This window comes from Macadamia integrifolia, chromosome 3 (genome assembly GCF_013358625.1).
Source record: "Macadamia integrifolia cultivar HAES 741 chromosome 3, SCU_Mint_v3, whole genome shotgun sequence".
Lineage (NCBI taxonomy): Eukaryota > Viridiplantae > Streptophyta > Magnoliopsida > Proteales > Proteaceae > Macadamia > Macadamia integrifolia.
This window is the reverse complement of record NC_056559.1, coordinates 14,149,227-14,176,790: the sequence shown is the minus strand read 5'-3', so window position 1 is coordinate 14,176,790 and position 27,564 is coordinate 14,149,227. Positions and strand designations below refer to the sequence as shown.

General features: G+C 39.1%; 2 protein-coding genes, 1 long non-coding RNA gene and 1 pseudogene across 5 annotated transcripts in view; 2 read left to right on the top strand and 2 right to left on the bottom strand.

Moving 5' to 3' along the window:
• Window positions 1-5,080, top strand: part of LOC122073390 (transformation/transcription domain-associated protein-like) — a 69,707-nt gene extending 64,627 nt beyond the window's left edge. For both annotated transcript variants that reach the window (XM_042637971.1, XM_042637973.1), the window contains exons 31-35: window positions 428-859; window positions 1,591-1,869; window positions 2,227-2,778; window positions 2,869-3,078; window positions 4,667-5,080. In XM_042637971.1, the coding sequence (XP_042493905.1) occupies window positions 428-859; window positions 1,591-1,869; window positions 2,227-2,778; window positions 2,869-3,078; window positions 4,667-4,786 (1,593 nt within the window). In that variant the 3' untranslated portion in view covers window positions 4,787-5,080. The remainder of the gene's footprint in view (window positions 1-427; window positions 860-1,590; window positions 1,870-2,226; window positions 2,779-2,868; window positions 3,079-4,666) is intronic.
• A 2,800-nt stretch (window positions 5,081-7,880) lies between these two features.
• Window positions 7,881-27,564, top strand: part of LOC122073332 (5'-methylthioadenosine/S-adenosylhomocysteine nucleosidase-like) — a 37,578-nt gene continuing 17,894 nt past the window's right edge. Inside the window, exons 1-9 of one of the 2 annotated variants that reach the window (XM_042637906.1) lie at window positions 7,886-8,225; window positions 8,336-8,399; window positions 9,013-9,104; window positions 11,313-11,419; window positions 12,098-12,172; window positions 12,856-12,930; window positions 15,400-15,492; window positions 21,598-21,796; window positions 21,879-22,161. In XM_042637906.1, coding sequence (XP_042493840.1) covers window positions 8,132-8,225; window positions 8,336-8,399; window positions 9,013-9,104; window positions 11,313-11,419; window positions 12,098-12,172; window positions 12,856-12,930; window positions 15,400-15,492; window positions 21,598-21,795 — 798 coding nt within the window. In that variant the 5' untranslated portion in view covers window positions 7,886-8,131 and the 3' untranslated portion in view covers window position 21,796; window positions 21,879-22,161. Of the gene's footprint in view, window positions 8,226-8,335; window positions 8,400-9,012; window positions 9,105-11,312; window positions 11,420-12,097; window positions 12,173-12,855; window positions 12,931-15,399; window positions 15,493-21,597; window positions 21,797-21,878; window positions 22,162-27,564 lie in introns of those variants that run through there. The other variant, XM_042637907.1, reaches the window with a different exon arrangement.
• Window positions 14,269-15,001, bottom strand: LOC122073334. The gene is made up of 2 exons (XR_006138756.1): window positions 14,594-15,001; window positions 14,269-14,525 (listed from the first exon to the last, which is right to left on the bottom strand). It is a non-coding gene; the product is annotated as an uncharacterized LOC122073334 (long non-coding RNA).
• On the bottom strand, window positions 25,575-27,203 carry LOC122073331 (annotated as a pseudogene).

Here is a 27,564-nt window from a genome sequence, read left to right as displayed (position 1 = left end):
GTGGGGGGATGAATAAACAATTAACTACGCAAGGAGAAGAATATGTGTCATCTTTATATGGCTTAGCAGTATGGTCTTCTCCTTTAGCTTCACAATCGGAGCAAAACGTGTCACGCATTAAAGGAATGCGGAAGTGCTGACAGTAACCAAAGAGAACCAAAAGAAGAATGATGGCCATATGGGATTTGTCAATACTCATGCTATAACTGAAATTGGATAACTTTTCCTTGGTTTTGCTGTGTGGCTATTATGACCACGGGGAAACAAAGGGAATGTTATCCTTGATTGCCTTGCCTGCTGGTTAACATGGATTTGGAGAACTAATTTTCAGAACATCAAAGGACCTCATGAATATGATTGCGAGTTTAACTATTTAATTATTTATTACCTTAGCATGAAGTTTCATAAATTATCCATCATTTTGCAGACTCTTCTTACTGAAATTGGCTCACGGTTTGTTACCCTTCCTGAGGAGAGACTTCTGGCTGTGGTAAATGCTCTGCTTCATCGCTGTTACAAGTACCCAACTGCCACTACAGCAGAGGTTCCACAATCCCTGAAAAAGGAGCTGTCGGGCGTTTGCAAGGCTTGTTTTTCGGCTGATGCTGTGAATAAGCATGTTGATTTTGTGAGAGATTACAAGCAGGACTTTGAACGTGATCTTGATCCAGAAAGCACTGCTACTTTTCCGGCCACCCTTTCTGAACTGACTGAGCGACTGAAGCACTGGAAAAATGTTCTTCAGAGCAACGTTGAGGACAGGTTTCCAGCCATCTTGAAACTGGAAGAGGAAAGCAGAGTGTTGCGTGATTTTCATGTTGTTGATGTTGAAGTTCCGGGGCAATATTTCACTGATCAGGTAACCTGAGTCACAGTCTGGAAATTGGAGAACAACCTCAAATAAGTCTGCTTTGTCAAGCTGTCTTGTCTAAAAAATCGGGTTTCACTCTCGTTTTGGCTTGACCAAAATTTTCTGAAATGACTGGTTTTTTTGCCTAAACAGTGCATTTTTTGCTGTGAGTTTCGGTTGACCTCAAATAGAGTGGATTGGAGGGCTAATATCCATGTAGCGGACCCCATCTAGCTGTGTTCTATTTCGTTACTGATTTTGTGATCTTTTCCCTTTAACTTTCATTGCCCATGCTCAGATCCATGTAGACCACCCCATTAAGTTGGGATAAGGCTTTGTTATGGGATAAGGCTTTGTTGTTGTTTCAGTTGGCCATTCGAGAGGCATACGGACAAAATGTCCAAAATTTTTGCCAAAACATGCATTGTTGTCTACAATGTAGACATGATCAAAATTTCAACCGACTCAGTGTTGAATCCTTGATTCGTGTGGCATTTCGTCTCAGACATGTTGAAACCTTTGAAATTTTCGAAGTTTTGGCAAGATTTCACCAAGTTTTTGAACCATGTTTGAAATTTGTAGTGTAGGATATGAACGCCATTTATTACTTTGGAAGCAGGCTAAGCAGCATGAGTTCAATTTTGCCAAAAATCATTATGCCTGCGTTTTCTTTGCAACTATTTTACTTCTAATGTCATCTTTGTAATTCTTTTTTTTTTATTTCATCTGTGAACTTCCAGGAAGTTGCACCTGATCATACAGTGAAGTTAGACAGAGTTGGAGCTGACATTCCAATTGTGAGGCGGCATGGAAGCAGTTTCCGCCGACTGACACTCATTGGATCTGATGGTTCTCAACGGCACTTCATTGTTCAGACATCTTTGACTCCTAATGCTAGAAGTGATGAACGCATACTGCAGCTTTTCCGAGTTATGAACCGGATGTTTGACAAGCACAAGGAATCAAGGCGCCGCCACATATGCATTCACACCCCAATAATAATTCCTGTTTGGTCCCAGGTGACTTAAAACTCACTTTTTGGTACCACTGAATTTGAATTATTTCCCCCCCCCCTTTTATGAAATCTATATGAATATGATTCTTTTTTTCTTATTAAATCTTTGTAATTCAACTGGTTAAACATGACTAGCAGTGCACATGCATGCATGCTAAGAAGTTTGACCTGCTGATGGCGGTTCTCACAATGAGATCTTCTGTGCCATCTCTTTTAAGACCTGTTGGACAATGGGTCTTGATTGAGCCGTGCACATGTTCCATGTGTACAGAAGAGGCAAGGAGCATGGTTGCTTCTTATTCTTTCATCCAGCTGGAAGTCTCTAGATTTGTAAACTTTTGCTTCTCTTCTGTGTTTTTAGGTCCGAATGGTGGAAGATGACTTGATGTATAGCACATTCCTTGAGGTCTATGAAAATAATTGTGCTCGTAACAATCGAGAGGCAGATCTCCCGATTACCCATTTCAAGGAGCAATTAAATCAAGCCATCTCTGGCCAGATTTCTCCTGAAGCTGTTGTGGATCTCCGCCTCCAAGCCTATAATGAGATTACAAAGACTCTTGTCACTGATGGCATATTCTCTCAGTACATGTACAAGACACTTCCGAGTGGTAACCATCTCTGGGCTTTCAAAAAGCAGTTTGCCATCCAGCTGGCACTTTCTAGTTTCATGTCATTTATGCTACAAATTGGGGGACGGACCCCCAACAAGATTCTGTTTGCAAAAAACACAGGCAAAATATTCCAGACTGACTTCCACCCAGCTTATGATGCAAACGGGATGATCGAGTTTAATGAAGCGGTGCCCTTCCGATTGACAAGGAACATGCAAGCATTCTTCTCCCATTTTGGAGTGGAAGGGCTGGTTGTTTCTGCCATGTGTGCTGCTGCCCAAGCTGTAGTTTCACCTAAAGTGCGTCTCATTATGACACTTCTTTTAATGGAGCTTTTGATTAGCATGATATTTTGCAGACAGTTTTGACAGAATTTTATACTTTTGCAGCAAATTCAGCATTTATGGCATCATTTAGCCATGTTTTTCCGTGATGAGTTGTTGTCTTGGTCTTGGAGAAGACCATTGCAGATGCCTTCATCACCTGCTCCTGCTGGAGGCAGCTTAAGCCCCATGGACTTCAAGCTTAAGGTCACTACGAACGTGGAGCATGTCGTTGGACGGATCAAAGGAGTAGCCCCACACAACTTCTCTGAGGAGGTAATAGTCTTTAACCACCCAATGCATTCTTTCTTTTGGATGGTGAATTTGCACTAAAGCATACAGTTTTTTTTTCCTTTTTCCTTGGGGGGGTCGGTATTACAAGATTAGTCAAAATTGAGTTTCAGTTTACAAAAATACCTAATCAGTATTCAATCTTTTGGCTTGCTAAGTTAGCTAGATTAAGAAGGGGTATATTACAGAACTACTCAAAACACTACTCACCTCTCTACATGTTTTTGACAGTTTTACCTCCCACCTCCCTCTTCCTTTCCTCTCCAATCACCACTTCTCATTCCTCTAACTGGTTCACACTTTTTCCCTGTGAGGACATTGGAGCCTTCTCCACCTCTCCATCACTGCCCTGTCCCTTCTCATCCATAACCATTGTATAGCCTGCAACTCTCCATGGCAGTATCGGAGCATCACTGAACTCCAATGTTCTTCGTGTCTTAGCCAACACCAGCCTCACCTTCAGCATCACCCTTGTCAACATCCCATCTCTCGTTAATCTTTACAACCTCCTTGCTTTGCTCGTTTTCAATAAGCTCATGAATCAAGTGCATTGCCTTTAGTGACAAAATCATGGCCACCAATGATAAATTCCTAATTTACAATCTTATATTGGCCATGAAAACCCTCTATACATCCCTTCGACTCGCAGTGAGTGACAACTTGTTCTGGAACTCCTGTTTCCCCTATTACGTACTAGAATCCATGAGCTTGATAGTGATTTATTGGTCAGAAGGGACGATGCCACGGTCGACAGAACTGAAGCAAATACGAGACTGGTTGCTGTAATTTCATTTCTTCCTTTTCTGTATTCTTTCACCAAATCATCCTTCTCTGTTTTTCCTCTTCTATTCCAGTAACTCTTTCCTTAATCTTCTATTTTCTTCGTCTGGGCAATTGCTCTGTTTTCCTGCAAGTTTCAGTTGCTTGTTTAACTTGTATTTCTTATAATATTGTGTTCTATTTTCTATTACCCTCTCCGTCTTAGTACATCATATCCCTTTATTATTCTCTCTTGATTACAGCCTGAAAACCCTAGTTTAATACCCTCTGTTATCATCCCTGTGCGACCCTGCCGTGGTCTGATAGCAAGAAATATCAATCATTTTCCACAATGCACCACAGTGAAAGGTAAACCCTTTTCATGAACTTCTCAAGAAAATTTGCCCAATTTCATACAATTGTAGACAAAGCCACTTAGCCAGAGGCAAAACCCAGGCAATTTTTGACAGGATAGCTTGTCTCAATAGTATTGAGAGTGATGTCACCTCGAAAGTATCAATAGTGAGGAGATGATTACATCCTTAGTAGCACGCTCAAGTTTCTCCGTAGGGGAGCACAAAAATAAGTAGCTTCTTACATGGGTGTAGCAAGGGAAACATTTCCCCTTTTAGGGGTAAAGAACTCTACCTGGTCGCAATTTTTTTATGTGATGGATGGTTGGAGGTTGCCAGGTTGTGTTCATTGCTATGACATATGCTCATGCGTGATGGTCCACTGTTTTCCATAATGGATTAGTGAAGCAAATTTTCGCATGCACCTCCTAACCTTGGTATCTCGCCCACTTGTTTTTCAGGAGGATAATGCCATGGATCCACCACAGTCCGTGCAGCGAGGCATCACTGAGCTGGTTGAAGCTGCCTTGATGCCCAGGAATTTGTGCATGATGGATCCAACTTGGCATCCTTGGTTCTAGCTGTGATTGCTTTTGGCTATAGATTTTTTTAGTTTTGTAGCAAGAGCTTTTGGCTATAGATCATTGCTGATTTTCTGAAGCATGTCTGGCTGCCTCAAACCATCTCTTTTCCTGTAGATCTGTAGAATCTTTTGTATACATCCATCCCCCCCCCCCCCCTCCCAACCCAAAAGAAGGCATAGAATCTTTTGTAAATTATGTACATATTGGTATCAATTCTATAAGTTGCTGGTATTTTAATTATGTACATATTGGTATCAATTCAATAAATTGCTGATATTTTACTTCCTAGCATTGAAAATGGACAAATCTGTCTTGTAAATTGGTGGCTTATACAGTTAACCCTAAGCTTTTTTAAAGTATCATTTCCTCTCTCACAAAGAAAAAAAAATGCCAAAGAATGATGGAGTCTCGTGACTCTCATCCACCGTCGATAAGGAAAATCCACGATTTGATCATTATTATTACTCCTACCAGTTGAAAGTTTGAATTACATCTTTTCTATTTTCTTTTGGATCAAAATTAAATATTTTTTATATGAAGAAAAAAAAATTAGAATATTGATTTATATGATATATATGGTTCACTCCATATCTGATACATATTGCGTTTGCTCCTTAGCTTGCTTTAGACCTTGGAGGGAGCTTCTATTATCCGCATAAATACTTTTTGTTATCATATAGTCTTTAGCATTTAAAACAAAATGACAAGGATAAATAACACAAGACCAGTCTAATGACATATTCAGCTTATGATCAGAAGAAATTCCCGTGCATATCGATGTGTTAAAAGGCACCTGGGATTAACACATTTATCATCTGAAATGGAAACACTAAAAGAGTGATCAAAGAGATAAGGGGTTAAACACAGATCTGAAATCCGCCGGTTAATATTAGAGATAACAAGCATAGGATTAGGTTTAACCTTAGCAACAATAACCTTATTTCTCATTTATGATACTCATTTCTCTTTCCTTTTTTTGTTTTTTTGTTTTTTTGTTTTTTTGTTTTTTTGTTTTTTGTTTTTTGTTTTTTTGTTTTTTTGTTTTTTTGTTTTTTTGTTTTTTTTGGGTAAAACATCTTTCTCATTTATGATGCCCATTTCACGAAGAGACATGTAAAATTTAAGTCTTCACCAAAGTATGGCATCGAACAGAGCTACTTGGAGGGCTATGATCCAGTTGCCAATTCGTGAGTGGAATGTCGAAAAGTCCTATATATATATATATATATATATGTGTGTGTGTGTGTGTGTGTGTGTGCACGCTTGGATCCAAGCAGTCGACCCCATTTAGTTGGGATAAGGCTGAGTTGTGTTGTTATGTTTCACGAATACTTCCTTCACCATGGTTAGGATCCCCTGAATCGAGCGATTCAAATTGGAATCGGTAAAGGTTGATATTGGTCATTAAAGTAAAAAAGTACTTTTTTTTTTTTTAAGAAAAATGGGTAAATAAGTCTGATCTCCCCCCGATTCAAGGCAATCCAAATCATCCCCCATTCCAATCCCAATTACTAAAACCATGCTCCCGATGGATGAAGGAAAACTGACCCAAAACTAAGATAGCTAAATTCTCGTCATTTATGTGATGTAGGTTGTTTACCCTTTTTTTCTTGGGGGGTGGTGGTGGGGTAACTGGCAATACTATTGGATGGAAAAGCATGAGGAGTTATAACTTAGGCTTCATGATTACATAAATATTGAAACCAAAGAATGGAATGTGATGAGCCTGTCTTCCATGCCAAAGACGACCTTTCAAACTTAGGGTATGAGCAATAACATTTGCATCCCTTAGAAATAAAGACGAAAGAATATGGAGAGGGGAGATGATATGTAGCTTATGGCCTCAAGTTGCTTACTAGGCTCACTAAGGACTAATGGCCTCACTAAGTAGATGGGAGGACAAAGCCCCACTCCATTTTACCCTTGTATCTTACGAGAGGTTCGGTATAGATCAATACTGGGGATCGATCTCAGCCGATTAATCCAATCCAGCTAATCTTGACCATTCTGATCCCATTTTTAGAACCATGTTCCTCACAATACTTCTAGATAGCGTCATACATTTCACCTCTCAAATCCGTGTAGCTGCCTCGCTCAACCCTTGTTTTTAGAGTGTAAATGTAAGAGTTTTACTGGCACCCAACACCAGAAGGCTGAGAGGATTTTGGGGTGCGTGCCCATGTGTTGGGGTGGGGTGTGTGTTCGGATCCTCCCCCACCCCACCTCAACCGTCACTTGTCACTTTTTGTTTACGTTTGCTTTAGCCAATATTGGAATAGCGTAGGGGGTATCCAACATAGACTTGCTTGGTCATTTTGCCATCCCTTGTGAAAGGATGTAGGAAAACACGACCAAGTAACATTATTTCCAAAGGCTGGGTTGTGGGCTACAATATATACCTACATGATTTTTTATAGGGTTGGGAGCAGGGATTTAGTTCTTAGGTATTAGATCGATATTGATACCAATCCATATCGACTTAGATCAAACAATTTTACCCTTATATTTTATAAGGAAAATAGATTTTAACCCTTTTTCTGATACCATTACGGGATCTAAGATCAACTAGATATCAGGTACCAATACGATCCGATACCAATACTTATAACCATGGTTGAGTTGGTAGACTCAAAATTGGAAAAAGATGCATGAATACGGAAGAAGTATGGTGAGATTGAATTCCCCTATGACGCAATAGGACGTCTAGTGCGCATCCAATGGTGAGAAACGTGGATCAAATTCAGAAGTAGTTAACCCAAGGGGGTAGCACAGTTGGTGAGCAACAAACTTGATACGAGTTGTAAACTTGGACGTCCTAAGTTCGACGCCTACTAGGTACACATTGGGCCACTCACATGGGATGTATAATGTTCTTCACTGCTTTCAATGAGAATTGAATGGTCTTCATTCAATCCTAGTATGATCCGATCCATGTGGTAGTAGGGTTAGTATGGCCCGTGGGACCAGAATTCAAAAGTAGTCAAAGTATGGGATGGATCCCCGTGCCTCTCTAGTCCCTATCGTCGTATCAGAATTCTTCCACTTCAATGTCTACCTTCCACCATTGGGAAGTTTCGAACTTGGTTTTTGGATCATTCGAAGAACACGCCTTGAAAAAGTTTAAACCAATGAAAACATTCGATTTTCTACTCTTCTAGAATATCAACCAATGAAAACATTCGATTTTCTACTCTAGAATATCATTCTCTTTATTTTTCGTACCAAGAAATTTTAACCCTCTCTCTCTCTCTCTCTCTCTCTCTCTCTCACTCACACACACACACACGCGCAACGTGGAGTCCGACAGCTCGAAAGAAGAAACTGAGAGAACGAGCGAGCGCCATGGCTCCTCCTGAAGACGACACAAAGGTTACAGAGGAGGCCATGGCAGCTGAAGAGGAGAAGAAGCCCATCTCCACCATCGTTTTTGTTATAGGTAATTGACCTGGGTTTTTTTTTCTTCTTCTCTATTTTCGTTTTTTTTGCTTCTACTATTCTCCTTTTAATTTTTCTGTTTTCATCCTCCGGTTTTGGCTCGGAGTACAGCGATGCAGTCTGAAGCGCTTCCACTTGTGAACAGATTTCAGTTAACGGAGGATCCTGACTCTGTGTCAGTTACTTCTTTCTTCACTCAGCTTATTTCTCCCTCTCTCTTTTTTTAGGGTTTTAGACTTTTAGCCAACTTACTTTCTCTTTAGGATTCACTTGTTTATCATCATTCATTTTTTACCAAAAGCTTAGTTTAATTCTTCAAAATTTGCATAGAATATATATTTTTTTATAGATTACTCGAACAAAAAATTGCACACTATTGATATTTCTTTCTAGTACGATAGTCTAGTCCAATTGCGTCTGTTTTTTTCATTCATTTACACGTCTTTCTTGCCCATATGTTCAATGAGGGAAACTGAATGAAATTATCGTGTTTGCAACTATAGATTTTGTTTCTCCGTTTAGCTTTGATGGTGCTTGTTTTGATGTCATTCTTATTACTTATGATGACTTCGGTCATCCATTTGGGTTTTCGCGGCTTCACCTTGTTTTCTAATCAAAGAAATCATTATTACTATAGGCAGTTGTGGTTTCTTAGTCACTGTGTTGTCCTTTCTGTGCGCTTCTTTCAGTCATTAGAACAACATCCAATGTTCTATTGGTTAGTACTTCTCTTATATTGCTGGTTTTTGTTCTTTTGTTTTGAGATGGAATTTCTACTGTCTTTACAGGTTCCCTAAAGGGTTTCCTTGGGTAAGATATCATGGTATTTACAAAGATCTACATATCAATATAATCTGGCCAGGAAAAGATCCAGTTTGGGGTAACGATATGGTTTTCTCATTATTTTCTTCTTTAGTTTTTCGAAAGATGAATGAACATATGTATAGGAAATATACATGACAACCCCCTGCCCACCAACCTTTTCTGTATCATTATGAATATACTACATTTGTAACTTTTGAAATAGATGATACACCTCTCCCATTAATGACAGGAAAAAAAGAAGAGGAAGTGATTGCATTGCTATTTCTTTCTTGGAAAGTTTTGTGTCGTCATTATATGATTTGTATTTCTTATTAGCTCATCCATCCCCTGTTAATATGGTGGTTATCAACTTAAAAACCCGTAAATCTCATTATGAATGTATTAGTGAGCAAGTTTTCAGGTCCAAGTGCAGACAGGTCTGTCTGAGTGGAATGAGCTATGTAAGATTATGTCTTGGTTCAGCATATTTTACTGCTTTTGGGATTCAATGTATTTTGCTTTCCTAAAATGGCTACTCTTTTGAACTGACTCCACAAAGTGAATAGGTTGTAAGTACTTGAATCTTTTGACGTCAGAATATATATCACTTGCTGCACCCTGTAGTTTCTGGAATTTTTCTTCCTCAGGTGATGGTAGATTGTGTGGTGCAGGACAGGTTTAGGAAATCTAATACAAGTCTAAGGATTAAGTGTATTTGAGTTTGGGAAGGTCTACTAACACAAATTCACAACATACATGTGGAAAATCAGATTTACAGCCATGAATGATGGAAAATTCCAAAATACAAGTGCAGAAAATTCATTCTAGGATTCATGGAAATTTAATAAAGGGTACCTGATAGGAAATATCTTCCTTAGCTGTCCCACGAGTTGGAATTCTGTGATCATGTACCAAGTCACTGCCAAGCTCCTAGAATCTGTCCTTAGTGCCTCTTTGCTGCTAATTGATGAATCGTCATTGTGTTTGAGGCTATAATTTAAGGTAAAAGTGGGTAAATCAGGACTGGTAGAAAAGAAATAGGGGAGAGGAAGAGGGTGGTAGCCTAAGAGCGATTAGTTAGGAAAGAGAAGGGGATTTGGCTTCACACTAATTTCGATTCACTCCAAGGTTAGGAGGGAATAATCACTCATGCTGCAGAGAATGAGAGAAAGTCTCAAAAGTTCCAACTAGAAAAGAAAGGAGGAGAAATAACTCCTTAATAACTACTTTTCCGGCAATAACTACTCCCTAATAACTACTTCTGAAGCAAACCCCCTAATAACTCTTTTACAACATTAGTACATAGCAGTTTGGACACTAAATAAAATAAAGTAAGCTACACATGAGGAAACATAAATATGCATCCACATAAATTAGTAACAGACATCTAACCACAAGGAAGTGGTATGTTGCTTTGTACGTCTGCGTCCCCTCTGATACGTCTTAAATCCCTAGATGATGTCCTTATCATTGTGTTTATTTGGTAGCATTTAGATTTTAAACTAACTAGAAAGGGTAATATATTTTAATAAAGAATAATAGCATAAAGAGCTTCTTGTTACATCTCGATCCGTTATTTGGTGTGCTTATTCAATTTAAATGTAGCACAAGGCTATGGGGATAGGGATATAGAGATGATAATGTTAAGATGGATGCACAAAAAAACTAGAAGGATAAAGTAAGGAATGAATGTATTAGAGATGATTTGGGAGTTGCCCTAATCAATGAAAAACTCCAAGAAAGTCGTTTGAGATGGTATGTTCATGTTTAATAGAGGCCTGGGGATGCCCCAATAAGGAGAAGTGATCTTATTCTGATTGAAGGAGCTAAAAGAGCTAGGGGCATGCCTAAAATGACTAGAGTTGATTGTGAGGAATGACATTCATAGTCTTGGTCTTGTCCCAAGTGTGACCTCGGATAGAGCCTATTGGAGGGCAAGGATCCATGCAGCTGACCCCATTTAGCTGAGAATTTCCTGACTTGTTGGGCTGTGCCTCTTTCCTCTTACATTCATTCCTCTTACATTCATTCCTCTTTTCTCATCTCTCACTTATTAATTTCCCCTATTTGTTTGGACCTTAGTTTTCCCTACTTTGTTTTGCACGGATCCATGTAGCGGACCCCATTAAGTTGGGAAAAGGCTGGATTTGTTGTTGTTGTTGTTTATACGAGACTGTGGCCTATGGGGATAATATCTCAACTCTGTAAAGCTAGTTATATGCGTGTTTTTGCATATTTTTCTGTTGTTGCTTGACTACTAATTCATTGAAATATCTTTCGTCAGGAGTTGATAGTGTAGGCACAGTTTCTGCATCCCTTGTGACATATGCTTCTATCCAAGCATTAAAACCAGACCTTATTGTAAATGCAGGCACATGTGGGGGCTTTAAGGTGCGTTTGTGATACTTCCATGTACTGCTGTTCACCTAATATATAATAGTGTTACTGTCCTTAAGACAAAAATAATATAAGTAGCACTTTGTAGTGTCGATTCCTTTACACTAATGCAGGAAGTGTCTACATACCGTTGTAATACATCTTTGCTGGTCTGTTTAGTTTCGTTTATCGGATCCAGTTTCAAAAAAAAAAAAAAAAATTGTTTCAGCCTGACTGTATAAAAAATTGAAGAGCTTCTCATTTTCTGATCAATATATGGAGTCCTGCACTGAGTCTGCTAGTCGTTTGTAGTTTAAAAATGTGAATGCTACTATTTTCCTTATTGTTATCTTTGGCACTCTGATTTGTCATTTTCTCCACCCATCCTTCCCCATTTATTTTCCAGCTAGACTGTAGGTGTCTGTACATTCTCATTCCTCCTTGAAAATAACAAGGAATAATTAATCTTTCTGCTCTTCTAGACTTTTCCTTCCACCCTCTTAACTCTAGTTCTGTTATGAAAGTAGTAGTTGCCTGGTAATTTTGTTTTTATCCTAATGACACATTTCATTCCTTTCTGGGTCAGAATGTTTTAGAAGTAATTTTTTTTTTTTCTGCAGTATAAGTTGTATAACTAACTGTCACATACTGTTTATGGAATGTGAATAACACATTAGACTTGAAAATTTTCAGGCCAAAGGAGCATGCATTGGGGATGTCTTCCTGGCTTCTGAAGTTGCTTTTCATGATAGAAGAATACCTATACCTGTAAGTCTTTGTAAATATATTGTTCCTTGTACATCATTGCTTTTGGAACTTTACCCAATCAATGAGTTATGAGAGTCGTGAGAAATGATTTTTTTTTTGGATAAATAAATGAATTCATTACCAAGAGAAAAACAAAATACAAAGTTATTATTTAGAGTAACTATGTGCATTCTTTTTGTTTTATATATTTATTTATTTTTCCAGATGAATTTATATTTGAGGGTTTCTTGATCTGTTTGAGGGGGATGACGTAGGATGGTAATGTGACAAAGGAGAAGGTTGGGTTTTGATGTTTAGAACATATTGGATAGGAAGGACAAACATGAAGCCCGAAAGTTAAAAGTCCATGGGATTAGGACTTTATTAATTATTGGATAAACTTGGGAATTTAATTGTGAAAAGTAAATATTTATGATAATCCAGAAGAGAATTACAAAGTATTGGAAGAGTTGCAAGTGAAGAAAGGTGAAAGAAAATTAGCAAGTTTGAAACCTAGCGATACCACCATAGCCATCATCTATGTCTGAATGTAGATGGCCTATATTCTTAATGAAACCAAAATTTCAAGCTTTTATGTTTTACATCAAAATAATTCTATCTGATGACAGATAGTTCCTTGCTAAAAAAAGATATAACTTCTATTTATTTTTGAGCTATTTGCAATCTCTCTATTTCTTCTGCAGGTTTTTGATCAGTATGGAATTGGTGCCCGGCAGACTTTTTCAACACCGAATCTCTTGCAGAAACTTATTCTGAAGGTGATTATTCTGCCAACCATATGCTTAGACTGGATATTTGATCACAGGCATGAAATCTCAAATCTTATGCTCCCTCTGTTCCTCAGAGCTGTCCACTTTTGGGCTTTTTGACTGTTTGAAAAATGTATTCTGTTTCAAGCAGTTAATGTAAAAAAAAAAATAAAATTGGTTGCTTCTTATTTTACCCATTTTGTCACACTAACAATTTCATAAGTGAAATTAGTATTAATTGAGAGGCAAACTTGAAAACAAGTTAAAGAAAGTGAGGTATTAGAATATGAAAATCAAATTTTTTGAATGTGTGTTTCTTCAAAGTGGACAATCTTTGGGGAACAGAGGCAGCATTACTTTAATTTAATTTTTGGTGCTTCATTCTTTGATATAATCCCTCAACCCGTTTCTTAACTCTGACCTTTTTTTCTTGAAAGCAAACTGGTTCATAGAGATCACAAACACCAATTTTAAGCAAAGTGACAGGTAGAGTAGGAAGAGTGAAGTAGCAAATAAGTTGACACAGGAAGCCTGGATTTATATCTTAATAGTGCTTAAGAGACGGCAGGACTCCTACAAAATGTCCCTACACACCTTTTTGTTTACCCTTTGTGACCTCTGAAGCCTGGTCATTATGTTCAAGGGATTGGATAACATACTGCACATTGCTCTCAACTGATTCAAATCACAATAAGGATTGGAGATTGACCTCTGCTCGACTCCCAGCCTATCAGGTCGTGGACTCAGAATTATTAAGAATATATCAGTAACCAAATTCTAATTAGACTTGAACTGCAATAGAGGCAGTGGAGACTAAACATTTAATCATTTTAGGAAACCCCACCTGATTTTTTGTGATTATAAAACATTGATAGATTCCCTTGGAGGACTGCTTGGTCTCAATAACAATTCACATCTTGTATATGGGATGTGGAGGGTCTTTCAGAATGTATCAGCTCGTGACTAAGGGGCCAGGTTACTGACACATGAATTTATCATGTAAGGTAATCGGTGCACCCATGGCATTCCAAACAGTTGAAGGTAAAACTTCTGTGTGCTTTTCCTATTTGAGCAAACCAGGCATGAGCTTTGTTCCTTTTACCATTGTAGCCCTAGGTGCTCTGTTTGGTCAAGCGAGCGATAATGCTTGCACCCTATTTAGGTCTGAGCCTGGGCATTAACATCTTGTCCATTGGTTATGTACGTTGGTAATTTGTTGTAATTTTGTGTGGTTGTATGGTAAATGCTGTCAGATTGTGTTAATTGTTATAAGCTATTTGTAACTATCTTTGTTGTTTATTTGTGTTATTCATTGTTCTTTAGTGTTTTGATCAATAGATCTATAGTTTGTGAACTTGTCGTTGAGCTCCCTGGGTAGCAAGCTAGTTAGGAGAGGAGTCAAACACACTGGCAGGGAGTAATCTTTGGCATCCGTGCGTGCTTCCCATCGTGTGAAGCACTTCTACCTGCTGGTCTTGCAGATCCTCTTCCTTATCTATATCTGATACCTTGCCCACACACTTACATCTCCCAGTCTGATAGTCGAAGTCATCTCTGCTGGTCTGGCCTATATTATTGTCTTTTGCAGAATCACCGATGTCCCCCTAACGCAGTCTGAGAGTCAAAAGCTGGACTCGTGAAAGAAAGATTTGAAAAAATGGATAAAAATTACCTTCCACCCATCAGCCCATCGACTTCTCGTAGCAAATGCCTATCACAACCATATCATAGAATCATCAAATGTTTCTTCCCTTTCAAGATGATCAAACTAGCGCCCTTCCTCCCCCTCAAAAACTGTTTTTACGTGGTGCACTAGCCAGCTACCTGTATCCATCTTTTCCTGGGAGCAAATGACTGATGCATTCTGCAAAAAAGGAAAAAAAGAAGAAAAAAAGGTTTGATTCCAAAAAGAAGTCACCATGGCCGCAATCAAGTTGTATACTAAGTTTCTTGCCACACTGGCTGGTCTTATTCCTTACCCTTTTTATTATTATTATTCAATTTCTAGTGGCGCTACATCAAATGGTTCCTCATCTTCCTTTCAAACTGGACTCCTTTTTAATAATCCTTCCCCTCTGAATCAGATGACCACCAGTTAGGATCTTATCTGATATTGCTGGCCAAATGTAAACTTTTCTTGCAAATAGGGGCTCTTCACACAATCTTAACTGGGAAGGTTAGGTTTTGGTTGCATAATTTACTCTTTCAAGGTCATTTATCAGTACACTTTTTGCTTCAATTAGTTAGGATATGAAAATAGACAAATTTTAGGCCATTTGTTATCTATTGGATGGTCAATCAACGAAAATATGTAGTAGATCGTTAAGCATTCTCACAAAGTGCAATATTCCTAATCCTTGATGTAGGACGCTACCTATACTATCATATCATTTCTCTTTGATAACATTTGAACATCTCTGTTTTCTAACGGGGTAGTAAATGGGGCTGGTGGTAATGATTCTTTTGTGCATGTCTCAGACTGGAAAACTGTCTACTGGGGACTCTTTGGATATGTCCCCTCAGGACGAAGCATCCATCATTGCAAATGATGCCACAGTAAAAGATATGGAGGTAAAGTTATTGTTTCTTCCATTTATATCATTATAGAATAAAAAAATAGCATTTCATTTTGAGTCTTCAACATTTTCTCTTCCTTTTCTTTTCTACCTGTCCGGACCCCTGATGCGGCTTCGAGTTCCAAAACACTAAATTTGGATCACTGTGGGCCCACCTAAAATATGACTAACTTAAAGTGAATGGATAGTGGCAACTCTGTAAATTCTGTGAACAGTTTAGGATCTTGTGAGAGAGGAAAAATCCGGTATGTAAAGGTAAATAGTTTTGAAGAGGAGGGAAGCATCTGCTATTTCAGCAAAGGTAGGGTAAAATATACACCACTTAAAGAAGTGAGGACCCTTTCATAATTATGAAGAATTATGGTCCTTTTTATAAATTAAGAAGATATATCTTCTTCTTCCACCTTTTGTATACCAGAAACCATCAGAGAATAGGTTCCCTTCATGGTTGAGAGAATTCTCTCAACTTTGGTCCTATTGAACCAGGATTTCAAGGGGGTGATTTGCAACTTTCAATCCTATTGAAACCACCCAAAACAGGTTCAAGGATCAACCCGATGAGATGGGAAAATTCTTTGAAAACCGGGTAGGCAGAGGTTTCAGATTCAGAAACAGTTTGAAGCCTAGTTCACTTACCAGGGAGATCGATTTGGACGGAAACTCTAGGTTTAAGGTCACCCTAGGGGAGAGATTGATCCCCAAAGTTTCAGTTTGATCTGAGTTGTAGAGAGGGATAACAGCAAAATTTCCTCAGATTTGCTATACCGCAAACAGAGAAAACTGGGAAAGAAGAGAAGGAAAGTAAAGGAGGAATAATACCTGAGTTGGGAAGAGACCAAGAGCAGCAGGGAGTCAGATACAGAAAGAAGAAGGAACTGTCAAACCACCTTTGCCTTCACAAGATCCAGCATAAGCTCAAAGTTCCATTCATTCTCTTAAAAAAACTTGAATCAATGGTTATGCATATTTAAAGACTTGTTAATGTAGACTAGGATAGGGGTCTAACCAAGTCTCAACTGCAGGAACTTTTAAACTAAGAACAACCATAAGCAACCCAACAACATAACAGAAAATCAGAATAATATAAGATAGTCCAGCAGGCTATGGATTTCAGTATGGCAGTACTAATCAGGTCAAACCAGCAGCAACCTTTAGAACTAAACCAGGGATAGAAAGTAGTTCAATTGGATTTAAAAACAACTGTAATCCATGAACCAAAGTCTGACACAACAGCAAGATTTAAACCAGTCCAATTGATCTCAGTTTCAGAAATTCTGTAACCGAATGGTAACCAGAAAACAAGGACATTAAAGCACCAATTACTGAGACTACACTGAAGCATAAAACCAGCAACCAATCCAGCCACATCCAGAACAGATCGATTCACAAATCTGGGCAGAAATTAGGATTGGCAAAAATAGGGAGAAATCCCATAACTGCTGATTCCTTGGTCTGATGAACCTCAAATTAAGGTCGAGTTCCCCTCTATATAATCTTAACACTCGATCAAAAGAAGAGAGCCATCGGATGGCTAGATCTTCAGAACAGTATAGGGGCAGTTGGAGAGAAACTTGAAATTTCCATAACGAGAAATCAAAATCAGTTTAGATCCCTTACCTGGTTTGAAGAACCTTGCAATTAACTTTGAAAAGAAAGCAAGAATAGTTGAAGAGACCTCTTGGACTTCACGCCGCAAAGAGTCAATTGGATCAAACACCAATTCCTTCAGCCTTGATCTACTCAATCATAAAAAGAGAGCCATCTAATGGCTGGATCTTCAGAACAGTATAGGGGCAGCATGAGAGAAACTTGAAATTTCCAAAACTAGAAATCAAAAGCAGTTCAGATCCCTTACCTGGTTTGAAGAACCTTGCAATTAACTTTGAAAAGAAAGAAAGAATAGTTGAAGAGACCTCTTGGACTTCACGCCGCAAAGAGTCAATTGGATCAAACACCAATTCCTTCAACCTTGATCAGACACAAGACCACCACTTCGATCAAACACAAAGCAATCTCAGCAGAGACATTGCAGCAGCAACAGTTTTTTTGCTTTGTATAAATCGTGGGCTACTAATGAGCCTCCTCCTAATGGGGGGGTGATTACAATTTAGTAACTTCAAAGTTACTAAAAAACTTAAATAAAGATTATTAACATCTAGTTACTAAATCTGGAAAAGTAAACTAAGAAATAAAACAACTGGAATTAGAAACTAATTAAACCAATCAAAGCCCAACTAAAAAGGAAACTAACTAGTAATCCCGTACTCAATCTTAGAGCCACTCTTTTAGACCCAAAAAAATTGGCCCAATACACTCCAAACCACATGGATTGAAGGCTCAACACATATATAACCCAAGCCTAGGCTTATTCCTAATAAAACAAGCCTATTTTGGTTATTAATCTGCATCACTTGTAACAAAAGCTAACCTACTCAAACTCAATGACTGAAGTAGAGTTCGAGTTAAAGTCCATACTCTATCCTATGACTTTAAAAACATGAATAAAATAATAAAAGGAATTTGCACATTAATCCTAGTGAGCCAAGTAACTGCATCAGCTCTCCCGCTCCTATCAATTCAACTCTATTGAGTTAGGTTGCGAACCCAAGATGCCCTTGTAATGAATTCGACTAATGTAAGGGTAATTGAGAATCAATAACCCCCAGTGTTGTCCCTTAAAGCTCCAATAAACCAGATCAAATAGCTCAAAAATCTGGATATCAGTCTTGAGAAATAAATCCAAAATAGGGTTGTGGGAGGGGTGACCTGCGGATGTGGTTGGAGAGCTCAGATAGAGCTGATACTTGGATAGAAGGAAGGTTCAGTGATGGGAAATAAAACCCCAAAAGGGATGGCTGATCAGGTGGTTGGACGGGGAGATTTAGCACTCGATCTGTTCTTCCAGAACCCAAGCCTCTTCAGCTGAATTCGATTCTGTCGAGGGCGGTATTGTCACTATTCTTCAGTCAGAAGTGAATGCTGGTCTCCAATTAAGTATTAGAACACTCTTCTTTTTTCAGTCTTGGGTGTAGACCTGTAGGCTGAAGAAGTCTTGATCATTTCCTTCAAATGACTACTTTCTTTTGCAATCTTGCCATATGCCGTTGCTACATCAATTGATTTGAAGTCTTCCATGGCAAGCTTTGACCAGATATTGGTGTTCAGCCTGCTGATATACCTTAATAACCACTGTCACTTTGTCTCCTAGAGTCTGCATTTGTAGGACAACTTGTGGAACTCCATAGAATAAGTATCCTGTATCCACTCTTTTACTGTATTGATGGGAAATAACCATCTTGTTGAAGAGCATCTTCTAAAAATTAGGAGGAACAAATTTTTTTTGTTCATTATCTGCTTCATAGCCTCCCAATTTGTGATGGGTTCAAGTCGCTTAATTAGCCTTGTCTGTAACATATCATCCCACCACGAACATGCATACCCAGTGAATTTGGTGAGATTAGCTCGCACTTCTTATCTTCTGTAAAAGGACTTGTAGGCGAAATCCACTCGACTTTGATCAACCAGTCAAGAAAATCCCCAGGTTCTTTCTCTCCATTAAACTCTGGTGGTGATTGATCAATTAACTCAATTAGGGCCGGGCATGTTTGGTAAGCCTTTCCCTTCCCTGCTTCAAAACAAGCTGAAAAACTACAGTGTGCTAACGCACTACGGCTAACCTCAACCTTGATACCATAATCCCTGTTTGAGAATTTCTATGTGACATCCTAGGGAATATCTGGCTCAAGTTGCTTTCTCAGGGCATATCAGTTATCCGTAGAGCTCCAAACTGAAAACTGAGAACTGGTGTAGACGGTCCTACTTGGTCTTTTCTATTTGTGTGATGTGAGAGGGTCCAGCAACAGTAAGAAAATTCGAAGAATTTTGGCTTTGATACAATTGATGCATCCTTGGGTTCCAAAACCCTAACTTTGGATTGATGTAGGCCCACCCAAGAGGTAAATAAGTCAAAGTCAATCGATTGTAGCAATTCTATAAATTCTGAGAATAGTTTAGGATCTTTTGGGAGAGGAAACAAAATCAGAGACATAAAGGTAATTAGTTTGAATGGGAGGGGACAAATCTGGTATTTTCAGCATAGGTAGGGTAATTAGATATCACTTAAAGAAGTAAGGGCCATTTGTAATTATGAAGAAATATGTCCCTCTTTATAAATTAAGAAGATAATTATTCTTTTTCTATCTTTCATAAAACTAGAAACCAGCAGAGAATAGGTTCTCCTTGGTTGAGAGAACTATCTCAACGTTGATGCAATCAACCAAGGATTTTAGGGGGGTGATTTCCAACCCTCAATCCTATTGAAACCACCCAAAACAGGTTCAAGGATCAACTGAAGTATATGGGAAAATTCTATGAAAACCAGGTAGGCGGAAGATTCGGATTCAGCAACAGTTCACAGCCTAGTTCTCTTAGCAGGGAGCAGGGTTTTAGGTATCAGTATTGGTGGATCCATTGATGCGACCGATCCATATCAGTATTGGCCATGACAAATACTGATACGATACTGATACAAATTGTTGGTACTGGGAAAAAAGGCGACATTTTTTTCTAATTTGCAGCTGATTCGAACCGATACTGTCTGATACAGATTGGTATCATATCAGTATTGGTTGTGACCGATACTGGATCCGATGCCGTGCCCTAAATCTATGGCAGGGATCGTTTTGGACTGAAATTCAAGGTTTAAGATCGCCCTAGGGAGAGAATCAATCCCCAAGTTTTCAGTTCGAACTGAGTTGTTGAGACGTAATTCCTGCAAACTTTCCTCAAATTAGCTATACTGCAAGGCGCAAACACAGAAATTAGGAAAGAATAAGAAACAGGGAGGCAAAAGAAGAGAAGGAAAGGAGGAATACCTGAGTTGAGAAGAGACCAAGAGCAGCAGCAGAGAGAGAGAGAGAGAGAGAGAGAAGCAATAGCCGAACCACCTCCAACTTCCAGAAGAAGCAAAGTTCTTTATAAAAACTTGAATTGATGGTTACATGCATATAGACTTGCAACAAAAGCTGATGTACTCAATGACTGAAGTAGATTTTGGATCAAAGTCCACACTATCGCACGACTCTATCAACATGAATAAATTAATAAGAGGAATTTACACAAACAACCCCTAATTAATCCTAGTGAACGAAGTAATCGCATCACCCTGGTTCCTTTTGTCGATGGAGAAATTTGTTTATGAACCAGTGAAGTCTGCTATAGTAATCAAGGTTTTGTAGCTATGGGGATTTTATGATGCTGGCTGCCAACTTGATGCAGCAACCATTAGGCAACATAAAAAGCACTGGTGGAGTTTCTTCTTTCATTTCTGCCTGAACATGGTACTGGAGCTTCCCTCTAACTGGAATCCCGTGACCCTGCAACCATCATTCTAGTACATCTTGGGTATTGCAAAGCATATTATTCGATTTTCTAAAAAACTAGGGGCCGTACAATTTATCTCTAAGTTTGAGCAAGATGGAAGGACATCCAAGGAGGTATGCTGTAGTACAGAGTCTAGATATTGGATGGAAAGATCTAACTGGTTCGTAAGAGGGGTTGTCCTCTGGAGGATGTGAATGTAGTCCCATTCTAGATGGATGTCCTTCAAGCAATTTGCTTCCATAACTGAAAGCTCTAGACAAAAATTATCTGTAGCTGTAGTTTGTCAGGCAACCTTCCAGTTCATCCAATGAGTGCCACTCAGTTGACCAGGAGCAGCTCCTCTCCCGTGACTGGAGTGAGTTGAGTGACCAGTCAGAAATGAGAGAAGCCAGGAGTCATCCTGCAGGCCCCACCCCCAATGAAAATTTCTCACTGGAACTCCAGTCACAGGAGAGGATCCTTGCACCAATTAACCTGTTGACTTAAATATTGGGTTGATCTTGCCTAAGATTCTTTTCCAGTCTCTTTGTTTTAAGGTCAATTTCTACTTCCACACTTGGTAATTTGTGTCAATTCTGTTCGTGCTTTCTTTTTCACTTGGGCTGTCTGTTGGTCAGCTTTTATTTTTGTTTTCTGTTAACTTGTCCTCCCCCTCCCCGGCTCACTGCTGTATTTCTAGCTTGGAGTTCCATAATGCGGCTAGCCCCTTCTCTTTCAGGGTGCGGCAGTGGCCTATGCAGCTGATCTTTTTACGGTCCCAGCAATATTTGTAAAAGCTGTGACAGATCTAGTGGATGGTGACAAACCTACTACAGAGGAATTCCTGGAAAATTTGGCGGCGGTGACTGCCACCCTTGATCAGTCAGTCATGAATATCATTGATTTCATCAGCGGGAAGTGCCTGTCTGAACTTTGAGGTTCCTACCTATCCTCCCTGTTTCTGTTCCCATTAGATAAGTCTTGTCAGAATGATGCTGATGAACTTCTATTTCTATACAGAATTACAGATTCAAGCGAAATGGTGGTCTGAGGTGAAAAGCTGAAGCTCTTCTTTGACAGCAGCCATTAATGGAGAAGAACATACTCTTTTGATATGATCCTCATTGTTTTGACTCAAAGGGTGTTATAGTGACCTCAAATCGATTAATTAATTTACTCAATTTCCTGCATAATGTCTTGCTGATTTAAGCTTTCACCAGCGGTTAAAAAGCTTCAGAAATTGTAATAGGGAAGTTGAAATTTCACACATTATCCAAATGCTTTCCCAGAGCTGTTGTGAAAATAGCTACTCCCTGGCTTACCAAATCATATTTTCTAGGTTGATTTACATCAACCTCCCCTGGCATTTGCTTATATTACGTCCTCTCCCCTGAAAATTCGTTTATTATATTTAAACCCAAAAAACTAACACTGGTAAGAGGTGTTAGTTTTAGAATACAAAAAGACATAATTACCCCTGGCATTTGCTTTTATTACGTTCTCTCCCCTGAAAATTCATTTATTGCATTTAAACCCAAAAAACTAACACCGTAAGAGGTGTCAGTTTTAGAATACAAAAAGACATAATTACCCTTCTTCTTCTTCTTCCTCCCACTTCAGATTTGTGTACTCTGTTGCGTTACGTGGACTGAAACTTTGCAAACACTCACAAGGAGTTGAAGCTTGCTCACTCAAGAAACCGAAAGCCCCACAAAAATGAAAAGGAGAGGAGGTGCTTCCAGCAGGGCTTTGCGTGGGAACACAAAGCTAGCAGGGGTTGCAGCAGAGCTTTGTGTGGAAGTGACAGAGATGGCAGGGCCTTGCGCTGGAGAAATATCTTCTGAATTATTAACTGAAATGTTGGGCTGTGATTTATTGGTGAGTTTGTACCGCCCAACCTTAACACCAGGCAACCAAGTGTGCCTAGGGTGATGAAAGCTCTCGCAGATCAGAAGAGGAGTTGGAGACATGTCTCAGAATAAGATTTCCAGAGTCAAGAAGTGCTGCCTCTGTAGAATTCTAGGACATGGAGGTCAAATTTGTTGACCAGAGAACCGTTTTCGATGAGTCAAGAATGACCAGATTCCCATCCTCTAAGAGCTTGAGTTGAGAGGAATGTTTATCAGAGAGGGGTTTATCTCTGTTTGTGACCCAAGTGATGGTCTTCTTTGATGTATTTCTGTACCAGATACCGACGTAGCAGTTAGAAATTTTTTCTTGTCAGCCTGAAAAAACCCAATTCAAATTTCCTATTTCCTTCAGAGGCTATGGTCTGATCTCCAAAAATAGATTCACTAACAGAGAGGGTACCAGCTTACCATTCAGGAGTTCTCTGTTTAAACGCCTCTGCAACTGTGTGTGGATAGTGAATGAAATAGAGGGTTGATGGCGAAAGGTGGAATCACCTCAATTGGTCGCTCTCTCTCAGTTGTGAACCTCTTGGGCGAAGCTCAAGCTACAAATTATATAGACTTCCTAAAAACCAAGAACTAAAAAATGAATCATTGATGGGTTGTTCTGTTAGGGAATAAAAAATTTCAATGGTGTGTAATTGTAAAAGCAAGCTACTGGTGCTTTCCCGTCATCGTCTTCTTCCTCCGTGCCCAGAGATGAACTCAAACTGAAGTTTGGCTGTGTAACTTGTAGGCTGAAACATTACTTGGGTATATGAGAGAATTAACACCGTGGTTTTTTTTCTTATAACCAAGGTGTCTGGGCTAACTTGCACGAACCTAAGACCGCGCGTCTAATCCACACAACCCCCAGCTTGCCCTAATCATTTGGGCAACCCAAAGGTGGATACAGAATAAATAATAAAACACACACACACACACACACACACACACACACACAATGCGTTGGGTTCATGTCTTCTTGAATTAGTACATAGCTGAGTGTTCTTATCGTTTGTACACCATGTAAACTGACCCAGAGATTATATCTAAACTAGATGTTGATTGTGTGATTACATGGAAAGCTATGGGGATTTGGGTTTTGTTTGGGACAAATTTCTGCTGAAACAGAGTAAGAGTTTTGAAAGAAGAAAAAAAGGGCAATTTCGGGTTTTCAAAATTATTTAATCAACCTAAAGGCCTAACCCAAAAAAATACTAACGGTGTCAATTTTGTGGGTTTAAATGTAGGGCGAGTGATAGCAGGACGTACGTATTGCAATCTTATTTTCACTTTCTTTTAATATTAACCGTCCATTTAAGTTTAGATTAATCTGAACCATCTATTAGTTTTTTATATTGTAACTGATTCCTAGTTTTTAGGGTGGAGAGAGGACGGATGTGGTTACTTAACTTGTCTAATATTTTTTTATATAAATAAATAAAAATCCAATATAAACGGACTCCTCCTTCGATTTTGTTGGGAAATCTCAATTCTCTCTCTCTCTCTCTCTCTCTCTCTCTCTCTCTCTCCTTGCTTTTTCTTCAATGTTGTTCTTTCTTTCTACAACCGCCATTATCATTATCTCTCTCTCTCTCTCTCTCAAAATAGGATGAGATAAGAAAAAAATCAACATAATTATTTTCAAGCACTGAGCATATGGGAGAATTGGTCACACATATCCGAATATCATGTTTACATATTAATCATCAAGAAAGGGATTTGGACAGTAAAGTTTGCATGTATGGCAAAAGACAAATTTGAATTTATAAAGTGAACAAAGCTGTTAAATATCTAGGATTTTATTATTACTTATTGGGTAGATATTATTAACCTATGAGAATTTATCATGGATGTAAATCTTCACTGATTGGTAAACAAAACTTCAACTAGACTGGAGAGCAGTGAAAAAGGAAGAAGAAAGAAGGAACAACCTTGAAGAAGAAGCAAGGAGAGAGAGAAAGAGAGGACCAAGATTTCTAAGCGGAATGAAAAGAGGAGAGAGTCCACTTATATTGGGATTTTTATTATTTATTTATTTAAATATTAATAATATTAAACACGTGTCAATCATATATCACTTACGTAAACATTCATCGAGCTCCGAACGTTCTGCATTCCTATTTTTCTGCACGTGCCGTTACCATTTTACCTTAAACAAATTTTTAGAGGAAGAATATATAATTTGGGCAAAATGCCAGGGGAAGTTGATGTAAATCAATCTATTCTATTTCTGTTGGCAATAAAAAAGAACTGACAAAATCCTGTACATTCACGAAAAAAGAACTGGCAATAAAAAAGAACTGACAAAATCCTGTAAATAGAATAGAGGGGAAATAACAGGGCCCCTTGCCTTCAGGAAATTACTGAAGTGATGAAGAAGGAAAACTAGCCTTGGTGACAAATCCATCCACTGGTGGCGTGCACAGAAATTGTCAACTGTGGAGCATTCCAACTTTTGTTGTCATTGTCGTCTGGTTGGATAATTGTGTATTTACTTAAGATTTGGTAGCTCCCAGATTCGGTCTTCTGTTCATGCCTTGGAGATCGGTGCGGTGCGTTGCATAACAATGAGCATTATTTGGAAACTCTCAAAAATCTGAAAGGACACTCAGATCCTTGGTCTTCCCTCCTACTCCCAAGAGATCGGTGCGGTGCGGTGCGGTGCATAACCCCTCACAACATTAGGAAACCCTCTCAAATGGGAACCCTCCCTGGAAAAGGGAAATCACTGAGCCCCTTTTTGTGATAATAAGTGCGGTTACTGGTTCTCTCATTCTTCCTACTGCCCCACAAATAGTCCAAATTTTACGGAGCATAACGATGAGAAACACTAATCAGACCAATTATTTGAGAGAAACACTCGAAATCACAACCCCGCCATCAAAATCAAATTGAGTGTTTTGTTTTTTATCTCTCTCTTGTTGACTAAATTAGAGGAGGGCAAAACATAACACCAATTGTTATTTTATCAAGCTCTATATGACATACATTCAGGAGCAAAACTAAGCAATTGCGTTCAGGAATCAAAATCGTTTCGAGTTTCGAAACATACAGAAGAAAGAAGTAACAACAGAATAAGAAATTCTGCCTCCATTTGTCAATCCTCCTCTTCTTCCTGGTGGAAGCGAAGGTGCTTCCCTTTCGGAGTGGGCAAACCATTCAAACGCAATACTTCAGGTGAAATACTCTCCGAGACCTCCTCTGCTCCTTCAATCTCGTCGTCATTGTTGTACACGAACCGGGTATGCTTGCCCTTGAACTCGGGCATTCTCTTCTCTTGAACGATCATCTTGCTCAGACCCTCGCACAGTTGGTCAAACACTTCTTCTTCTTCTTCTTCTTCTCCTTCTTCTTCTTCCTCGTAGTAGTTGTCATCTCCTTCTACAATTTCTTCTCCATCTTCATCTTCGTCTATACTACTAGCGTTGACCTGAATGGACCAAACTGAAGCATCGTCTTCCTCAACTGACTTCTCTAGGCCGTGAGTCTCTCCTTGGTAAGTCAGCGCAGACGAGCATTCTGATGAATCAGAGATCTCTGACTTCTCAGAGAAATCAAACAGTAAAGACCGAATCGTCACATTCCTTACAGATTCCAGAGAATCTTGCTTCGTTTCGTCTATGTCCATGACCGCCTGTACATTATAAATCCAACAGTCGAGTTTCATCAATAGGCCAACAAAAAAATTTGGAACCTAATAAGATGAATTTGGTCCAGAAATTGATCAGACCTGAGGAATCTTGGATTCTTCGTCTACATTGGAGGAGGGCATTTCGGAGGCGGAGCCGTTTAGAATGTTCTTGATATCTCCGCCGCAGGAAAGATTGGGGATCTGGGGTGTGTTCGCTGGAGTTGGGGCTAGAAGCCCCGATGGAGAACCAAGGGCGCCCGAGAGATGGAGGGACGGGAGGTGCTCGACACAGAATTTAGAGAACTCAGCTTCTTCTTCGACCTTCTGTAAGAGGGTCTTGACCTGACCCCGAAGCAGGGCCTCCCCACAACCAGGGGTCTTCTTGGGTTGATTCCTTTTCTTGGCAAAGGAGGAAGGCGTCTCCAAGCTTCCACCAGCAAAGGCCAACAATGGGGGAATCGTTCGTAATATCATTAAGCGCCGACTTATCGCTTTTCAAGTTTCTTTGTCTCGACTGAGACTTCTTTTCAGATTGTTCGCTTTTCCCTGAAAGTAGTATAGAAATTTAATCAAAAAACTGAAAAAAGACTCGAAAACTTATCAAGAGGAGAGATGAAGAGAAATCGAAAACATGACAAGATCGCTTACTTGACGTTGGGATGTTGTTCGTTGCAGTCAAAGCCTGTGATCTTGTAATTCTTCTCATTGATGCGGGAGTCTCCATTATTATTTCTTTGATCGAAGAAAAAACGATTTAGCTCGCGGGATCGTTCGAAACCAGAGAGGTGGGGAAAGGAGCAGAAATATCGAAAGCAAGAATGAAAACTAGTAAAGATGTTCTATCGGGCAAAACTGTATAGGGTTTTATAAGGATTCGAAACGTGCCCCGACGGTAATATTACCGTTGAATTGCGTGCCAAGGCTGTCTTGGTGGAATTCGAACAGCTTCAAAACTAGCCGTTGGAGGATTTTCTACTATATTACCGTATACTGTTTTTTTTTTTTTTTTTTTGGATAGATACTATATTAGCGGTATACACGTCTGAAAAATGACTTCATACCGGTTTCCATTTTAGTTTTGATTTTGCTTTCACATTTTTTCCTTTAATTTTCCTTGCAACCATGGAATTTTGGCTGTCCTCTATTTATTGTTAATTTCCCAGATTTACCCTCACCATTC